Source organism: Manis javanica, chromosome 5, assembly GCF_040802235.1.
Source record: "Manis javanica isolate MJ-LG chromosome 5, MJ_LKY, whole genome shotgun sequence".
Classification (NCBI taxonomy): Eukaryota; Metazoa; Chordata; class Mammalia; order Pholidota; family Manidae; genus Manis; species Manis javanica.
Window position 1 is genome coordinate 117,210,351 of NC_133160.1, and position 21,586 is coordinate 117,231,936.

Genomic DNA, 21,586 nt, shown 5'->3' on the forward strand with positions numbered 1-21,586 from the left:
ATAATTTGCATGTTATTTTCAGCTATAATCCTGACAACACACTACTGATTATACTATGTAGGATTATTACAGATTCACTCTTAACTATCACATTGATTCATTCTACAGACTGGCCACATGACCTTGTGAAAGTCAGTAAGGTGAATGTTTTTATTTTTTTCTGTCTTATTTTTATTCTATTTTGTAATTGATTTTTTATTTTCTTTAACTATAAACCATATGTCACCTAATAAAATTCTACATTATTAATGCAAAATACAAAGATCTTCTAAGATCTGTGCAGAGAAGAGCTTTGGAAAATGAATTTCTAGGGAAGAATGGGTGCTGAGTACAAGGGATTTTCTCTGACTTTCCCCCTTGGCAATATCCCATCTATATTTCTGTTTCAACCATAAATATTTTTTTTTTGTTTTTAGAACTTAAAGTTTTACATGTCAGGGTGATATAATGAATTTAAAAGAGCTCTCCTCTCTTTAAAGGCAAAAAGTGTGTTTTCTCCTTTTAAAGTTGTTCTGTACTTTGGCATGCTCAAGATTTTATTGTAATAAAGAGTGCCATTCTTTTATAACCCCCAAGGGATTTATAAAACATTTTTTAAAATTGTGCCTTCTGGAATATGTTTGAATTATTAAAACAGCAACAACAAATGTATTTAATATACAAATCAAAGAGGGATGGTAGCATGGATAACTCTCACCTCTTTCCTAGAATATTTCATTTTTCTAGGGATAATACTTTGTTGTCTTGAGCATGTTTTGCCTCATCTAAAGAAGGACATTAACTTTAATTTGTAATATACTACATTTAAGCAAATTACAGAGAGGAGTAATCTGAAGGCTTGCTGGTTGACAGGAAGATTGGTCTGGATTAAGTTTGCTGTAGGCAATGCATAATTCAGAGTTGTGCCAATCAGAATTGTGCCAGATATGCACTATACATGTTACAAAGCAAAGAGTAAAGGGAGTTCCCAAAGTTACTCTGGCTAAACAATCAGCCTCAGTTCCTACGCAAAACATGACTCACGAGGAAAGGAGTGCGTAGTTCAGAAATGCCAAGCAGACTGTTACTGTGTGACTGCAAAGAGACAGGTAACAAAATATCAGGACCACCACTGCACTCCAAATGCTTGGATAATATGGTTAAAAACACTGCAAATAACAGACTATAATTATTTTAAAGATGAATACAAAGATATTTTTTCAAGTAAAAGATATGAGACAAGGCTGGAACTGTACAGGGGTTCTGAATAGGAAGCACAGCTTATTTGAGGTTCACTGAACTATTATTTCCTTGGCTGTCATTCTGTTACAGGTCTACGAATGAATAAATCGACAGACCAAGTTATGTAGCTCTGGAAATATTTACTTAGGTGGCACTGTAAAATATTTGCTCTTACAGGTCAAGGTACTCAGTGAGGACAACATGAGTGTGGTCTGGCAGAGGGGCCCTGGCTTTGGCATTGCGACAGATCTGAGGTGGGGCCACTACTTTACCAAGGCATTGGGCCCTGAATAGATTTTCCTTTTTTTCTGGTTGAGGGGAGCTGAGACTCCTTTCCTCCTGAGAAGCGCTTGAATGGGCTCAAAGTGCCTCTCTGTTGTTTCCATATGTGCGGCTACGAATCTCTCTTTCTCTCCATATACCCTTTCTTCAGGAGTATTACTGCCATGGACAACCTAGTTACAGACAAGTTTAGAGACAACCAACTTAAATTGTCTAGGAGTTTTTGACTGAGTGTTACTTTTAAAAAGTTTCTTGGGGAAAACCTTCCTGAAGCACCAACTACTGATCACCATTAACGCTTTGAAGGACTGTTGTAAAAATAAAAGGAATTTAAAATATTTAGCACATCACAGGTACCCATGTGTGCCCTGTATTCTGATTTGCCTACAACCTGAATTTCTCTAAGTATATATGCCATAATTATTCGAAGAAAATAGAGGGAAGGGATTAAAAACAACTCAACTTAATACTGAACACAGGGAAGAAAAGTAAGTCAACATAAGTGGACCACATGACAAATTTAACAGCTGAGGCAGCTGAAGTGCTGTTAAACTAACAATAATCAGCTTGCTAACCTAATGGGAAACTAGCGAAGGAACAGCCAGGGTAATTTTTAAAAATGTTAAGAGGTCCTATACTAATAAACCAGTAATTTAAGCTAAGGTCTCTCTTGTCCTACTATTATAGGAAAAACAAACATATCAGTAAAGAATACAAATGTGCTTGGGAAAAGTAATATTGTTATTGTTACTGTGATTTATAATAAATATTTATAATTGGTCTTTTTCCCCAGTGCCTGACATAGGGCTTCTGAAACCCTTGTAAATCCCTAAGCACTAGGAACACCTTTTGCTCTGATGAGGTGACTATGGGTAGGCTAGGGGGCTGGTCCCTAGAAAACCCAAGCCATAATTAGAATTTTGTAACTGTCAACCCCACCCGATCCCCCATTTCTCTCAGGAGGGGAGAGGGGCTGGGAATGAGTTAATAGCTGATTGTGCCTACATTAGGAAGTCCCCACAGAATCCCAACAGTATGGGGTTCGAACACTTGCAGCCTGGTGAACACTTCAGGAGGACATCTCCATGGGGACAGAGCTTCTGAACCCAAGACACTCCCAGACCTTGTCCTATGTATTTCCTCATCTGACTGTTCATCTATATCCTTTATAATATCCTTTAATAAACTGGAAAATATAAGTTAAGTGTTTCCTTGAACTTTGTGAGCTGTTCTAGCAAATAATTGAATCCAAGGGGTTGAAGGTCACTGAAACCTCTGATTGGCAGCCAAGTTGGACAGAAGCTGTCGGTAACCTCAGGACCTAGTACTTGTGATTGGCATCTGAATGGGGGCAGTCTTTGGGTTGAGTCCTTAACCAGTGAGAACTGATGCTGTCTCCAGGTAGACAGAGCCAGAATTGCATTAAATTATGACTTAAATTGTGTTAAAATCTAAATTATAGGATAACAAGCTGGTGTCTCAGAATTGCTTGGTATTTGAAATCTCCCCAGACATTTGGTGACCAGAAGCATCAAAGGTTAAGCATTCCATGTAAAAGTAAAGGAGAAAGACACAGGAAGAGATCGGTAGGTTTTTCCAAAGCAGTAATCAATTTACTGAGCATGTAAGGTGAGCAAAGAACTTTACTAAGGCAGTTAGTACATATAGTTTGTACAGAAGTTACAAAGATGAATATCCATAGACATTGCCTTTGTGGAGAACTCAGTGACTGATGTAGTTTAAAAGGAGTTGGTTTTAGACAAGAAAAGATAAAACAGATTCCTGAGTCAGGTGAGTAGCTTGGTGAGACTGGACAGCTAGGGAGGACAGGGCCTGATGGGGAGTGAGGGAATGAGGAAAAGCCCCCCTCCCCCAACCCTGTCCCCACCCCACCAGCAGACCCTTTGCCCTCTTGCCTGAATGGCTGCATGGCAGAAATATGTCTCTAATAAACCTCAACTGAGAAGCTGGATTGAGATTCTCAGATTAAATGCAGTACATCTCATACACACCCTAAATTTTACAGCTCCAGGAGAAAAAAGAAGTCTCAGCAGCCTTTCGGCTCAGAAAGCAACTCTAGCAATCTTAGAAAATCATGAAACTTCTCATCACATGATTAATAGTAAAACTCATTCTCTTCTGCTTAGGACATTGTCACTAACTTAAAAAAAAGACAACAGATTAAAACATTGTGATGTAGTCTACAGCTGCTCAACCAACTGTCCTAAAAACGACAATTGTTTCCTTTAGAAAGTTCAGATTTTAAAGGTGTGAGACACCACAACCAATTGCACGAGCAAGATGCAAACATAGCAAGGCAGCCAGGACGGAAGCTCATTACACCAGCTTTTAAAAAACTGTTTTAATGTTTATAGCAACTTGAAAATGTGTATAAAAAATTAAGATACATTGTATGACCCAGAAATGTCACTTTTAAAAATGAAAAGTGGTAGAGCGTTCAAGTTATAAACCTAATGATGTACCAAAACTGTCTGCAGTAGCAGAAACAACCTAAATGTCTGTAACAAAGGAGTCAAAGAGATTGTGGCACTTCCAAACACTTGAAGACATTAAAGGAGGTGATAACAAATTTCTATTTACTGATGTGGAAAAATACTGCAGAGGCAAAAAGGCAAGTCAGTTAACACAGGCATGGTATGATTTTACATGTATAAAGTGAACTCTGTGTATATATTAAAAAAAGAGAATCTGGTTACTGAATCTTATTAGTGGTTATCCATAAGTGCCAGAATTTTAGGTGCATTCTACTATTTTTGTGTTCTATAGTTTTCTGTATCCTGTAAGTCTTATAATGTGACTACATCATTTCTGTAACTAGAAAAATAGTTTCATGAAATACATATATACAAAACAATACTAAATAAATTTTCTAAAGAACCACATTATTTTCAACACACGGCATATATACTTTATTTTGGGAATATATAATGGTGATGAAAAATAAATAATTACTTAGAGACTATTGCCAACAGGTCTGTTTGAATGTCCCTCTACACATGTGCTTTTCAGCTCTTCAAATCCTTTTATTTGTTCACTGGCAAGGCTCTAATATGAAAAGTTGCAAGAGAACAGATTTTAGTATTTACTCCCCTATACTCAAAAGCACTTTGTGGTAGTAACAGCAGGGGTATGGGGGATGGAGGAACAACAGTGGAAAAATCATGCTCTGCTATACTCTCTACCTCCCTTCAAAAAGGGGCACTATAAAGAAAGAAAACAACCCCCTGACCCCCTGCCAATAGCAATATAGACCCAGAACTGAAGAGCAGAGAGTACTGTGGATGCTCACAAATGATAGCACTTGCTTTTGCCAGCTGCTTCTCAAAGGTACCCAGGTTTGGGAATTTATCTAATTTGGTATAGCATTTACCTCAAGAAAATGGCAAATATGTGGGTGATTAGTTTAGGACTAATGACCTTCTGGCATTGGAAGCTGATAACCCAAAAAAGAATAAATGTGAACTTTGTTAAGGTACAAATTAAAGACCAAAGTAAAAGGTCCATTGTAAGATCCAGAAAATGCTCACCAATAGAGGAACCAGTAAGGCATGGTGATTAATGACAGTGCACAAGTGGAAACCAGCATAGGAGTGTCAAGGAGTTGGGAAGAAACTGAAAGAGGGGATGAAATGGGAAGGAGAAAGCTGATCTCAGGGAGGGCACACCGTAGTTGGCTCAGAGGCATCACAGGTAGCTCTCTTTAAATATGAGTTGGGGTCTTAAAAAATACGGATTTTATAAAATACCAGAGGCAAGTAAGTAAAACTTACCTTGAAAGGGTGACTAGCCAGGCTATTTTCAGAGAAGAGAAACAGAAGAGATGAACCTTGCCCAAAGAGCTTTGCTCAGCAGGCTTCTGAGATGCTATTATAAGCTACAACCTTCTCACTTTGAGAAGTTTACAAAGATTGCCTGTGCACATGTAATCACAACTTGGAGAACGTGACGATGTAAATCTGAGGCTAACTGAGCTGGTGGCAACAAATGTGCCAGTAATCTCACCAAGGGCAGATTGCAAGAGGAAGCATGTCAGATCAAAAGCAACAAATAACATGATTTTGTGAAAAAAGAATTCCAAAATTTTATTTGTGAACTCTTATGAAAGGAATAAACCAAATGCTATATTAAATGCATCTAAGACTGTACAGGTGAGTCACCTGTACACTGCACATGCAAAGCATTTAGACAGCCTCGGAAACAAAGCATAACAGTGAATAAACACAAGCCTGTGACGTGGAAAAACCCAAAATGTCTACCAGAAATATAAAAAAACTGTCTGAAAATTGAAATCAAAGCAGTAGCTCTACTTTCAGGCAACTGCTCCTGTTCATGGAAGGTACTTAATAAATATGGGTCAGATGGATGGGTGATTGCACACCTATAGTTTTCATAGGGCTATTTTTTTTTAAAAAAAGAGCACTGCCCCCCCCCAATTATAGTAATCTATCCCTTATAGAATATTTGGAAGACATGAAAAAGTATAAAGAATATCATAAAAATCATGTAGGTCCACTATCCAGAGATGATCACTTTTTTCCATTTTTGGTATATTTCCTTTTAGTAGTAGGTATACAGGTGTATGTGTATATACATTTAAAACAAATTGTGACCATAGTATGTATGTGATTTGGGAGTAGCTTTTAAAACTTACTATATTTTAAACAATACTCTATGCCTTTAAATATCTTTCCACAACACCATTTTTAGTGCTTGTTGTATGGATGTTCTACAATTTATTTAAGTTTCTCTGTGAGGCTACTTAAGTTGCTATCAAGGTTCTCCTACTATAAATCACAGTACAATTGTCCCTTGAACAACACAGGGGTTAGGGGCTCTGATCCCCCACAAAGTTAAAAATCCAAATAAAACCTTTGATTCCCCCAAAACTATTAGTAGCATAATGTTGACTGGAAGCCTCTCTAATAATAGTTAATACATATCTTGTATATGTTTGATGTAACATGTTCTTACAATAAAATAAGCTACAGAAAATATTTTTACAATTGTTGCAAACCTCCAAAAACTTTTCCAATGTATTTATTGAAAAAAATTCGCATATAAGTGGACTAGTGTAAACATGTTATTCAAAGGTCAACTGCAATGTGATAAATACACATACATGAACTTTTTGCCTGTATCTCTGATTATTTCCTTGAGATGGATTTCTGGTATAATTACTGGGACTTGACTTTTTAAGGCTTTTAATTCACACTGATAAAGAGATTTCTAAGAAGACTATGCCAACGTATACTCCTGATAGCACAACTCCTGTCCAAGCCTTCCCAGACTTGCCTCAGCACTGATGTTATTCACAGATATATTAAAAACAACAACAAAAAGTTACTGTTATACTAAACTTCTATTTTCTAAGTAAGATACAGTGAGCCTAGCTATAAGTAATAAAAAAGGGAAAACTTAGAAAACCCAGAAAACAGTAAGTCGTGTGTAATGGAGAGAAGGAATTTCAGGAATCTTTTATTTTAAAACTGATTGTTTTGTGGGGTTATGGGGCATTACTGAGTTCACCTCAAGTGTGCTGGATATCTACCAGAAACAGTACACGGTACCATGAGGCGTTCTGAAGGATGCAAAGGAAAAGTTTTGCTCCCAAGAACTTTCTATGTAACTGCATAAATGAGGAATCACACAGATTAAATAAATCACTGGAGAATGATTCCAAGTGTGTTCAAGCAGGACAGTATCCAGTGGTTCAGGAGATGACAGGTGTTGGATTTACTGCAGAGGCCTTGTGTATGAAAGGAGTCAGGGTCTTTCCCTTTCCTGATTTAATGCCAGCATGAACAATCTCAAGAGGGACTAGAGAAACAAGAATAATTGCGGTTTTGGTGAAGTACAGAAATAGTAAGTACTGAAAAGGAGTTTGAAAAAAAATTAGATAAATAAAATTACTCAAAGAAGGGCACAGGAATATTTGGCTAAAGAATAAAGATTCAATGTAGTTACTATTTTAAACAATCCATAGTCATGAACATTACTGCTACTGCAAACAGCTTTTCACATCACTTGGTACATCCACTTGAGAAACACTGTAAATTTAGCATATAAATGTGTTGCCTGTTAGCCAGGTCAGTTTTAGTAGTGTGCCATTTTTGCTGTTTGGCAGTATCTGCTCAGCTATGCAAATATTTTCATATATTCTATAACAGTGAGTGGAAAAGAGGAAAAAGAAAACAAGTGGATAAAAAACTGAGGCCTCCGATTTAGTTGATGGGAATCACCAAGCATGCCCCAAATGGCGTGCGTTCGGCCTCACTTGGATGCTCACTGGACTTAGGCTGGCCAATGCTTGGTTCAGTTGTGAACAAAATTGCTGGAAATATGCCACCAGACCCTGGATGTCTCTTACAGCATGCAGGTCTATTGCTGGACTTCTGCTCACTGAATTCCTGGGTATGGTTGAACTGTGACTGCCCAATTTGAATTCTGGCTCTACCACCTACTACATCCCTGAAAATTAGTTTGTAAAATGGGGATAATAATAGCACCTAGGCTCAAAGCATTGTGATAAGGATTAAATGAGACAATACACATACATTACTTAGAGAAAACAGTTCCTAGCACAAAGTAACTGCTCAATAAATGAGAGTATCTCCTACTATACCACCACCTTCACTTTTTCAGGAATATAGAATTTACATTTAATATAGAAGTTTGCTTGAAACAGGGTTCTTGTACTAGAACAAAAAGTTTACTTTCATGAAGAGTCATTTGGCAATGTTATGAATAATGGATCAGTACAGGAGGAGAAATGGGTTTGGAGAAAAGCTGAAAGCAGGAATCTGGATGCAATATAATTAGATCCTGGTAGCTACAGAAATGAAAATGAAAGACAAGACTGAGAATTGCTTCCTGTGGAACACAGCAGGTATTCCTCTTCTATGCCATAACACATGTAGCATCGTTTGCTTATTTAATCATATGAGAACTGTAAGGTAGATGCCATAAATATAGTTTATATAATTTCACACACACACACTAGTATGTGTATACAGAGGCATTGCATTTAATGCAGAAAGAGCATTTATATACAGTTCAGTTGATACTTTTGATACTATTAACATGTTTACTTATGAAAATAATTGTGCACTTTAAAATGATTTCATTTAAGAATCTCTGCACATTATGGGCTTATAATTTTCTGAGTAGAAAAAATAACATGCTAATAATAATAAGGGAAGGGTCACACATAAATAAGTGGATATAGGAAATCTAATTACAAATGTGCATGTTATTGGCATGTAGAGAAATAGTTTTTCTGTTAGTTAGGAAAAATGATTCTTGTTAAGTCTTATTCAAGTGGGCTATTAAAATTCATGATTTAATTTATGCTTATTTTATTAAAGCATAGAAGTAAATGTACATACACAATGAACTCACTCTGTTAAAACACCCCAGATTTTAATGTTAAAAACCTAACATCATGTACAACCAGAAGAGAAAAAAAATCTAGTATTTCATCACTACCCCTAACATTTTGTCCCTAGTGGGGCATGTGGTTTTGTCAATACTTCTGATCAAAGAGGTGAAAATTTACTGGAAAGGAAATCTAGAAACGGACTAAAAAATATATATACCAAAAATCTTCTGGTTCTGGCATTTGTGCCTCTGCAAGTGCTGTTTCTCCCACTCTCCTCAAAACCCCTCGCCTCCAGTTTATGCCCAGGTAACTCTCGCAACATCTTCTAGGTCTCAGCTCAAACATCCTGCCAACTGGAAATCTCCCTGGAGCTAAGACCAGACCTCTGGCTCTGTACTGCTGCACTCATTGGCTGGTCTTTTCTTGTTTGAAGTATCACCCCACCACTACCCTCCACTTGTCAGTAACCTCGGAAAATGTATATTGAATGAAGGGCCAAGGGTCAGATCGTATGATAAAAATTGCATGTGTTTTAAGCATTATTTTTTTTCTTTGTGGGTTTCTAATAGATACTAAGGATTTTTCCTACTGAAAAAAATAAAAACAGATATGAAATTTTATATAATTTTTAGCATTATGGATTAGAGGGTTTAGAAGCCCTGCACTAGATTGTAGTAAATTCATGCTATTAAATTTTTTTAGTAAACAACCATTTGGCTTCCCCTGCCAAAATGCACAATGGGACATGTACCATTTTTTTAATTCAGACAGGGTGGGTTTAACTAGCTTGCAGTGATATTATTGAGTAAAAGCACCTTACTAAATGTCAATGGAATTATCTCAGCACTTTCCACAGTCACTGGTAACAAGTCCCATATAACAAACATTTTCCATTTCATCTTCAAGGGATTTTTCCTGCTTATTGTATTTTACAGCAGAATATTCCCTATTGAATGGTAAAATCTGATCCCAAGTCTTAATGCATCCTGTCCTTTGGGAAATGTGGTCACTCTAAGTGCTATCTGGCTTTGAATCCCATGTCCCAGTTCCTCAGGAACAGCACTGTCCTTTAGCTACTAGTACTTCACACTTGTTTCACAATGGCCTCTGACATTTTTGTTTCATCTCTTTACTTTGACTGATGAGGGCAAGGGCCATCTATTTCTTAGTTCTTAGAACTGGACTTTGCAACAATGGATGCCCAATAAATATTTCTGACCAAGTGACAGACCAAAATACATTCCTTGCATGTAGTGCAGAATCATTACTATACTCACAGATGTCTCATCCAACCGCTTTCTTTATACATTACAGTATATATGCCAGATATTCTAAATGAACACTAAAGCAAAATGCAACTACCTGGGGAAACCTCCAGAGTCAGGCAGTAACAGCATGTATGAAGTCTACCAGCACATACAACTGTCTACAGAAATCCTAACAAAGCTTAAGCAAAGGTTCTCTTCTCAATATGACTGTCCCACATATCATTTCTTTAGAGTCTGTCTCTTATTATCTGTATTTGAGAAGGAAGTTTTGTAAGTCAGAAAAGTAATTTCAAAGTTCACAGTTGTCTTTGTAACCCATACAATATATTTTATCATATTAAACTCACCATCTGTATATCATCTCTTTATATTAGGTTCTCTATCATTAAAAGGTTAAGAAGGAAAACAAGTTTATCTTGATTACTGAATTTTATTTGTAACCAATTATTTTCTTGTTTATACGGGTACAAGAAAGGACAAGGCTAAAACATGAATTTAAGCTACAAATGTCCTACTTAGTCTGTCAGGAAAACTACCTAGTTTAGACTGCTCTAGAAGGTTAGATGTAAAAACAGAAATATACAGTGAAATGGCACTATATTTAAGAATGTGGCTTCAACTAATGCAGCTCAAACTACTGCTCCATGAATAACTATTACACAGATAGCTAATAACATTTCTAGGGTGCTTTATATTAGTTATCCCATTTAATCCTCCTAACCTACTCTCAGGTAGGTACCAATCCTGACTACTTGCTATTCCCTGGCTCAGCCAGCTCACCATACACATGCTGTTTGAAATAACCCCTGAACCTATGCCTGCCTGGGGATCACCCAGTAATCATACACTGTCCAGCCCAACTGTCCATCTCACTTTCTGGATGAAGCCTTTCCTGAATCTTCTCTTCTCCATGGAATCAATCCTAGGCTCTTGTCTTTAGGGAAATTCTATTTATAATGGAAGACTTGTAAATTCATTTCTGGTTTAAAAAAAAAAGTATATTACAAAAAATGGACAGAGAGATCACCTCCTTGACCACCAACCAGCACTGAAATAATGAAACAAATGTCTTTATTTCCATGTATTTAAGAGTCAGGCCAGGCAGAAGCTCTAGGTCCAGGCCTGCACTGTGGTCTGCACAGAGAAGGGCAGACACTCTGTTTTCAGAAAACAAAAGTTGAAAGCCGTAAGGCTTCTACTGCTGAGGTCACACACAGTCTACATTATCCTCTTAAGAAGGCACATTATGCTTTTTGCCTATTTTCTCCTGTGGGCATCAGAAGGCCCCACTGCAGGATTTGTGTTGTCAGATGTCTTTCCCTCTATGAATTAGCCAGGAAGAACTCTGAAAATGCCTGTGTGTCCAGGCAAAGGTTGGCTCCATTTTGTCAACAAGGTGAGATCCACATTATCACCAGCCAGGCGATCACCATTTAAATGCTGATAGCTAAATCAAACCTAACAATTTAATACTAAAGCAGATGTTTCTTGGGTCCAACTGACTGCTTGGACATCCAGAGTGAGCCAGTGGAGCAAGGAAATAAAAGCCCTGTAAAGCACCACCTGGTCTCCTCCATCCCTAAACCTCCAGATGTTTGCCTGGGCCTGGGCTTTATTATTTCCATTTCTAAGCATGTGAAATCATCGCTTCTCTTGCACAAGGCAAAATTCCAAGAGTCAGTGTCAGCATTTCTCTATTTTCCTCCACATCCTCTATAGTGCTGGGAACTTCCTATTTGTCAGTTTTCCCTTGTCAAAGGATGGACTACTCATAGCTTAGCTTGCAGCCCTCACACACTTTCTATCACAGGTTTCTCCGTGAAGAATTCAAACAGCACCACTACAAATCCTACGTGAACCAAACAGCTCACTTTTGCTCACTCATAGATACCTTGCTCGAAAACCAAGTATGTCTTCAAAGTACTAAAATTGTTTTAAAAATTATTTTTGAGACACAGACACCCTGGATATTATAATTAAGGGAATATTTCATATTGCATGACTTTCAAAATGGATGGCAATATTTTTTAAAACAAAATGTGCAAATTCGGACATGTGCCAAAAGATTTCTTGGTAGCCTTCTAAAAGTATATTTTTCTTCCCTAAAGATTCGTAAGGCTCTAGTGGTTGTTTTACACTGTACTGGGCATTGTGTGGAATTCCAGTTGATGTCTTCTAGCCCTTGTAGCTAGCTGTCTATCTGACAAACCAATTGCTAAAAAATGCAAACGGTCTGAAAAACTATATAAACATTACTCTGAAGGACACACCCTAAATGAATGCTTTGTTCTGTGATATTAACCCTCTCTAAAACTTTCTCAAGGCCAGGTCTAAGTAGGAAAATAAAATCCTTTTCAGACACAAAGGGTAAAATCTGAGTCATGATAACATTACAACACAAGGTCAAGGGCAACCACTTTTCCCATCCTGATCTGCTATGTGCGATTCACCTTATGCCATCTGTCCTGCAGATACACCTAAATATTGGGCAGATGTGTATGAAAAAATTCTACTCAAATGTGAGTATTTCTGCCTTCATTATTTTAAGGGTGGAGCATAAACACTACCTAAGAGACTGCTATATAAAAAACAAAACAATTTACAGCTATGACTGTAATTCTCTTCTTTGTGGTACAATGAAGGGGTAGAAGTGGAAAACCTCTTGCAACTTAGAAAAGGTCCTGGAAGAAAGTCGTAAGTCAAGAGACCATGAAGGTCTCAAAGGTACTGACAGTAGAAATTTCAAATGGGTCATCACAGTTACCATTAAAAAACAATGGTCAAAAAAAAAAAAAAAAAGATGGTATTTAAACTCTCAAGCCCCATAACTTTTTGGGGTACTTACTCCCTCTCCCCCCCAACCACTGATGACCCCTTGCATGTAATATTAAAAACAAATATATTTGTGTACCTTAAAAAAAAAATGGCCAATAGATACCACAGATAGGGATGACTTTATTAATGATGTTTAACCTTTTCAAGTCATTATGCTTTTCTAATAGTCCACATTCATTAAAAAAGCATGGAATGTAAAACTGCTTTTTCATCTAACCTAAAAATCCATATTATTATAAAAAAGATGTTTGACCAAATATTTTCTAGATATCATAGCCTGTTTAAATTATATACTGATATCCACCCCCCTCCATAAAATACCCCTCAAGTGTTTCAACTGTATCATGTACAATCCTATAATTATAGTCAGGCTGTCTTAACTTACTCTCTTAAAAATCACTGTGATTTCTGTTTTGATATATAATCAAAATAATAGCTTTTTCATTATCAATTAAGGTCAGATATGACAAGTGACCTCAAATGTTCTCTTTAGAGACTTAAAGACAAAGAACTCAAAACAAGCACCAGCATCTTTTGGAAGGATACCTTAGGGGGCAGGGAAAAATATTTCTTTCCAGTGAAGGAGAAAAGGGGAGCTGGGTGGTGGGCAAGGATGACAGGTTTCAGGGTTGTGAGCAGCTTAGAGGATGGGTTCCTCCTACCTCTCCCTCGCCCTCCCAGCGCCGTTAACAATGAGGATGCTGGTGCGATACTAGGGGACCGGGTCGGACCATACCTTCGTGGGTAGGCTCTGGGTCAGGTGTGAGTGAGATGTCATCCAGCTCTCGCAGGCAGAGCCACTCTCCATCCATAGACACTCGGAATTTGCAAAGGTAGATAGTCTCCATGGCAGCCTGTGTGATCTTGTCAGTGGTCGGGGTTGGCATATCGGTTGGAGGCGTCAGAGCAGACATGATGACTCAGCTGAGACCACAACACACGCAAACACACTCGCGCACACACACACACACACAACAGAAATAAATAAAACCTCCTCACCCAAAATCGCCAAATCCAAAGCTCTGGAATAAAGCTCTTAAGAAAAGGGATGAGGGAGGCTTAAAGAAAAATACAAGGAAAAATACCTTATGGTTTAAGAACCAACTGTTCAAGATAAACAATTCTATACTATATCTTCTCACTGACGGTTCCTACCACATAGCAAAATAAGACGCTACTTGTCTTCTTCCAGCTTCTCTCCTTCCCTTCCCTACGCCCTTCTTTTTCAGCTGAGCTATCGGCTTTAAACCCTGCCCAGCTAATGCCACCTTAACTGGCTTCAAAAAACTGGCCTCTGCATGAATAAGTGAAAAATCCTCCTCCTTTGTGCAGGAAAAAAATACGAAAGAAAAAAAATGAACAAGAAATAAACCAGTATTATTTCCAATTTAGCTTAAAAAAAATTGTGAGCTGCAGAAATCACTTCCAGGATCTGCTCAGATGAGCAGGGATGCTGAGTTCTAATAGGATTGGTTGTGCGCAGTAAGCAGGGTGTTGACCAAAATGGCTGACTAATGAACTGATCTGAAAATTCAGGCTCATGTGACCAGCAGCTCTGAACGTAGGGTGAGCAATTCCCAGGATGCTTTATAGATGCTGCTGATGCAGGGAGAGCAATTAGGCTGCTTGCTCTCATCCTGCACAACCCACTTCCAGACTGTGCTAGTCAAACTATGACCAGACATAACACAATGCACATATCTTCATCAATTCCCCTCACTTTGGGATAAAAGGGCTGGCTAACAGGAGGACAGTTCATACTGGGTAATACTCCACAGCAAAGATGGTAAAGAGGCAGTTGGATTAATTTAACCAGTGCACGATTCGCTTTTTTCATTCTGATATACCTAGCTAATAAAATTCTTTACCCTGCTAAAGGTTGTGTTTTAAGAAAAGCTAAAGCAGATTTCAATTTCAATATCATACTCTCAGGCATTTAAAATTTCCTTCTCCAAGATACAAAGACCTGACTTTTTAGACTGGAGAGACAAGCAAAAAAAAAAACGATGTTAAAAAGGTAAAATCCTTCCAGATTAATGGCAATTCCCCCCACCTTTTGATGTGGTGTATTTACCAAGCTTCTGCATTAAGTATGCATTAGGTTCCTAATGAGGAGATAAAACTATGTTGTATTTTAAAAATTCTCCCACCCTAGAACATCCTAAGGGGACAGTATCATATCCTCTCATACCAACCAGCCAACTCACCCATCCTGCCACCAACACACATAAATCTCTATTATCAGTGAGGCACTCATACCTTGGTAGCAAAAAGTTAGGTACGTGCTTTCTGAGCTACATAAATAACAAGGAGGTAACAGGTGATAAAGATTTGCTTTGAAAATGTTTTGGACAATTGAAGCATTTCTTCTATTTAAGGGTCTGTTTTGGGGGGAACATACAACTTCAAGAAATATATCCCAAGATGACCTATTCCATTCTAGACACTTCTTATCAGAGGGATACCTTAATTTATTAATTTCAGAAAACTAAAAAAAAAAACTCCTTGAATATTAAGATTTCAGAAATGCTTCATTCTAATTTGAGATAGAGCTCAAAGAAAAAAATGCTACGAACCAGATTCTGTGAGTAAACAGGCATTTTCATATTGTTAGAGGGAAGGCAAACTGGTGCAATGTAAAAATGCATATACATATATGCTTACTAATAATTAGGAAGAAAATCTGCAAATTATTAAGGAAAATAAAATATTTCAGGTTTATTCATTTCTATTTAAATCTCTTCCAAGATTATCCTACATCTGGACCCAGAGCTATTTACTCATTCAGGGAATATTTATTGAGAGTACTCCACATGCCAGGCAGTGATCCAGGCACTGGTCATGCAGGAGTCAGACAAGGTACTTTTTCAAGGAAGCAGAGTTTATGTATCCAAATACTGAACACAAGCCTCATTTAACACATTCACATTTAATTAGTTTGATTCCTTTCTAGCCTGACACATTTCCATCTTATGCATTAAAACTTAAAGGGGACAGCTGACAGTTTTACTTTAAGCCATGCAATAGTTCAAAACATAGTAAGCAGTCATTAAAACCTTTAAATTAAACTTACACGGAATAGTTCCTGGAACCACAGCACCAAACAGCTCTGGCTATCTGTATACACCATATCAGGACTCTAGGTCACTGATAAATTCTCAAAACACAGAACAGTGAACACATGAGTAAATCTGAATGCTCTGGGATTCACTGCCTGGGGTCCACGAATTCCCAATTCAGCCTGTCACAGATCAAGACAATCTTTCCACCGACCAACCGATAAGCACTTACTAACCTGAAGAGGAGGTCTGGACTGATTACAACATACCAGTACAACAAGAACATTAAGGTCTCTAAGCAGAGAAACTTGGTTTATGTTCTGGCCAAAGGTCCTCTCCACATAGAGGGCACAGGGAGGGCAGACCAAAGCAGCTAAACTTTTGCCAAGGAGAGAAAAACCTGCCTGCACTGGTCATCTCTCAGTTTCCCATACCTATCAGCTTGAGGAGGTACTGGCAGTCCTTTCAGAAATCAGAGCTATGCATAGGCAGGGAAACCTGTACTTCCACTAAGTCACCTGTTTGCAGGTGAAAACACTTGAGTCTCTGGCGGGTACAGTTAGCTACTCATTGTTCATAAACAATGACTTTACTATGAAAACAAGCACTATTTGTAGAAGACTAATAAAAATAATTCTAAATATTGCTTGTATTGCTTTTACATTTGGGTCTTATACTAATTAAACATATTGGCTCAGAATATAAAGGTAATATTGTCACCAGTAAGATATACAAGGCTTGAACTTTTTTCTCATAAACACACTAATCCTAAACTCTCTTGAACTATTTTTTTCATTTGAGCCCACTTGTGAATAATGGCACACATTTGTTAAGATAGTTGTGAGGAGTGCTGAGGTACAGTCTGTGGCCCTGAAACAGAATTAATGGACCTATGTGAAATTCAAATCCAAGATGACGACTTGAATAATACTGTGTTCTAGCTGCTTACAGACTGAATTTTCCACATTATGACTGATTGAACGCAAACAAGATTCACATTTCTAAATTAGAAGTTACATTCCTTTCAAAGTATTATTTACTCAAGCTACTATTAAAAGAAAAAGGCTGATTTGTCATGCCCAATGTCCTTGTCATACAATATGGGAAAATTATTATATAAAGTAGGTATTATCTACTGACTTTCTCTTTTCTGGTAGGTGCTTCGTAAATATTGTACCAAATGCTCACAAGAATCCTGCAAAATAGATATTGATATCCTCTCTTTACATAAAAGGAAACCAAAGTTGAGCCAAGTAACTGGCCCAAGATCACACAATTAGCAAGTGGCAGCTCGGATTCAAAGCTGCTTCTGTGTAGATGCCCCCAAAGTCCATGATTTCTTCTTACTTTGCAAACATCAGTACTCCATCCCAATGATTAAATTTTATTCAGAGAAAATAAAAAGAAACAAAACAAAAAACAAAGTAACACAGGCAAAGTCCTCATGAAATCTCCTAAAAAGGAATTTCAACAAATTAAAGATTTGCAGAAGGGGAAATAACTAGGTTCACACTTTACACCTTAAGGCTTCACCAACCATATATTCCACTTAGTTACCCACATACATTAAGTTCAGGTTTTCAATAAATGGGAATTTTCTGAGAAACCGAAATTCCAGCATGGATCTTCCCTGCTATGTGCTGGGTAAAGAGTAAACCAAATTCTTTCTGACCATCCTGAAGAACAATGTCACTTGTTTATTCCCACACCAAGAGCTGAGAAATCATCTTCCTGAGGTCCCTCCGCATACTCAGTGGGACATGAAGACACTTGACACATTTGCAACCGTGGAAAGATAAATGAAGGGGGGAATCATTTTATAAAATGACTCATTTCAGAACTTCTTTAAATGGCAAACTTCAATGTACGACTGTAATTCTTAAACAAATATACCTGATAACCATGAAATGACTGCCCAACTGGAGAAATGGATCAATTGAACACTTACATGCTCCTGAATTCTTATGTCACCTTTTGAGGCCACCACTTCTGAATTTTGTGCAAATTGTCACCTTATTTTAAAAATATTATTATGAATATATAGATGCCTAAACAATATTATTTAGCTCTTTTTAAAGACGTTATAGAGAGGGTTTCATCCTGCACATAGCCTTCTAAGCCTTTCATTCAGTACTGCATTTTCTAAGATTCCATCCACACTGTACTGTGTAGCTGTAGTTTATCCTTTTGGCTGCTGTATTGTAAGGTAATATTCCATTGCATGTAAACAATTTTCGGAACCATTTTATGTTAATAAGCATTTGGGTTATTTTGAATTTTTTCATTTTTAAATGACATTTAGATGTTTTTTAGAAATAGATTTCTGGCAGGTATGCCAATTCTTCTTAACAGGTTTGAGAGAGAGATCATTTCACGTATTTCTTTCAGAGTTAATTGTCTCTTCCTATTACCCAGTTCCTATTCTGCACATAACAGTGCTTCCTAAGACTTGCTGACTTGTACAACTCTGTCAGTTTGTAAAGCTTACAAGTTGTCTCCCAAAGCTTCCTGGATCATGGTTTCACAATTTAAGACAAAAAAACCATTCCCTGCTCAACACATACACACTACTTCACTAGCTGCTCTTAAGCACAAGAGTTTCCTTTATGAATTATCATCATGATAACATTGGTAGAAGAAAGCCAAATGTTTTTGCTAAATTCTAAGATTATTCGATTGAATGATCATGATTTTTCACATGCTCCAGTCCCCCCATCTCCCTTCTTTCTTACTTACTTCCCTCTCTCAGACAAAAACCTACTTTATCTCCCCTCTGACCCTAAGAGTTTTACCATTTTTAAGTTAATGCACTTGGCTGGCTCAGTACTACTTTGTAGTTATTAATCTAGGGTAATAATAAATACTATAAATTGATTGTACCTGACAAGCCTATTTATCATTATTTTGTTAGCAATAAACACAAAGAAATATTACAATGCATTATCTTTTTGTTAAAACTAACCAGCATAAGACTAGAATTAACTCCTATCTTACTAAAACTGATTTCATGGCCAATGATTTACAGATGTAAAGCTACCAGCAACTTAGCGGATGATCTTGGGAGATTTATCCTCCTTTTGGCTCAATCTACTCAGCTATAAAATGAAACTTAAACAGCTAGCTTCACAAAGATCATAGGCTCCCCTAAGAACTCTTCCCACTTTGCACACCATTATACATCTGCTCAAAAGAGTACCTATCAAACACCACACTCTGAATAGATAATTGTTGGTATAGGTAGGTAACTCTGCTGTCTGTACTCCTGTAGTGGTATATTTCCACTCTGATTCACTTCAACCAAGAAAACCTGCAAGTTCTATAAAATCAAGCCATATTTATGTCCCGACGAACAAGTCATTCTTACACAGCTTTATTCATTTGTGCATGTTTAGATCCATTCATTTAACACATACTGGGCACCTCTATGTGCTAGCCATTAGGGATATGAAAAGAACAAGGCAATAGGCACCAAACTACACGTGCTTAAGAAATTCTTAGATCCTTGTCACTGATGGCTATTCAGTGTTGCTTACACACACAACTATTTTCTCTATAAAATTGGTAACTTGTGAATTTCACATACATTCATTCATTCATTTTTAGCAAAATGGGCTTTACTGAGTAGAACAAGGAACTAGAAGAATGCTGCTGCCTGAACAGGAGTCTCCCAAGTCAGGATGGAATTCCAGTTGCGGGAGGCAGTGGATTCCAGCTAGGAGAGGCTGAGAGAGCATGTGGGCTCAGGAGTCAGAATACCCAGAGTGATCCTACTTCCATCCACCACTCAGAAGCTGAGAAACCTTGGCAAATTACTTGTGTTTGTGCCTGTTTTTTCACTGACAAAAAGGGGATAGTGAGACAGAGACCATGATGGGCTTAGACAGTAGGGTGAGAGCCTTTGGTAAAAAACAAAGCAAGATAATCCATTGTGGGATTTGCTTTGGCCTGCTGGGGGGGCCCAGCTTGTTTTTCTGACTTTACAGCAGGTGCTGCTTTTCTTCCTCCAGCCCTAAACAAATGATTTGCAACCTAGGCAATATAGCAAGCAAGCCCAAAACAATGTAGAAAAAACAGGAAGGATGCCATCTTGAAAATAAGATTGCATCTTAAAACCCAATTAGTTAAAAAGTAAGTTTATTAACAGACAATAACTCAGCCCACCTTGGGAGCAAAGCAGGCAGTCTTGAGTGATATGCTCCCAGACCAGGAAGCTGCTATACTAGGAGGAAATCAGAGCAGTAAAATTCTTGTAAATAACCAGGAAGACTAATTAGAAACTTAATGTCTCTTCAAAGATAAACATTTTGGGACCACTTAACAGGTGTACATCCCTAGCCCTTTGTCTCTCAGCAGCCTATAAAACCCCTAGACAACATACCACCCTGGGGCTCTCTTGTCCCCTCCTGGCCTGAGCCAGAGCTCTGTCCTCTCACTTTCTCTCTCAGCTTTGCTCTCCTACCTTGAGTGTTTCCCAGGTTCAACTTCGGATCCGTGAACAAGAACCCTAACATCATTTAAACCTTGGCAAATTACTTGTGTCTGTGCCTGCTTCTTCACTGATAAAAAGGGGATAGTAACATTAACTACTTAAGAGCTAAATGAAGTAATGTGAGTAAAATGCTTAGTATGGTGTGCTGCAGAGTAAGCAGGCAGTAAAGTCAGCCATTATCATCATAATAGTTGCCTGTGCCCTTGAGAGTTCTGGAAAAAAACTAAAATCCCAAAACCCTATCATTACATGGAATGGAAGTCAGTAAGGAAGAATATCCCTAGGACTGAGGTGGGAGGAAGTGAAAAGGAGACATGAGCAAAGGCTGTGCCAGGACAGCTCTCGGGCTGTGGAAAGAAAAGAGATGGGTTGGAAATTTACTCAGCATTCACATCAGGTGACCAGATTTCCTACATTCATAAAAAAGGCAGGGGCAGCAGATAAATATCTATGGAAAGTCCCTAAACAGCTTCGAAAGTTGGAGGAACGTTATTCTGAAAAGGCAACGTACTGAAATGCTGGCTACTTTTTACAGGCCTCTTGGTGTCAGTCAGCCAATCTCTCCTTTCCTGAGGATTATGAAGCTTAAACTTTCTTGCTTCCACTCCACCCTCTATGAAACTCCCTCTGACACATGACACGTGTTAATTCCATTTGGTTTGGTTTGGAGCAAGTCTAGAACATAAAATCATGAACATGGGCTCTGTGAAAAGAAATACTACCTTGGCCAGCAGCCCTGGACTCTTTTAATATGTTTTTGGGAGACTGAACTTCTTTTTAAGTATTGTTGATGTAGAATCTTACTGGTTTCAAATACACAACACAGTGGTTCAACAGTTACCTATATTATTAAATCCTCACCCCCTCTGGTGTGGTTACTATCTATCAACATAGTAAGATGTCAATAGTAGTAAGATGTTAAGGAATCATTGACTATATTCTCCATGCTGTACTACTGTCCCCATGACCAACTTGTACTGTGAATGCGAACAATTGGGCCCCTTTATCTGCCTCCCACCACCACCACAACCCC

At 37.9% G+C, this 21,586-nt stretch overlaps 1 protein-coding gene across 19 annotated transcripts in view; it reads right to left on the bottom strand.

Moving 5' to 3' along the window:
* The window catches only part of RUFY3 (RUN and FYVE domain containing 3), a 71,954-nt gene that overhangs the window by 43,366 nt on the left and 7,002 nt on the right, over positions 1 to 21,586 (bottom strand). The window contains exons 1-2 of one of the 19 annotated variants that reach the window (XM_073237485.1): positions 16,079 to 16,227; positions 13,742 to 13,868 (exon numbers count right to left, since the gene is read on the bottom strand). The exons of 11 other annotated variants lie outside the window; for them this stretch is intronic. In XM_073237485.1, the coding sequence (XP_073093586.1) occupies positions 13,742 to 13,868; positions 16,079 to 16,135 (184 nt within the window). In that variant the 5' untranslated portion in view covers positions 16,136 to 16,227. Of the gene's footprint in view, positions 1 to 13,741; positions 16,005 to 16,078; positions 16,228 to 21,586 lie in introns of those variants that run through there. 7 more of the 19 variants (XM_073237487.1, XM_073237488.1, XM_037003377.2 and 4 more) reach the window with 7 other exon arrangements.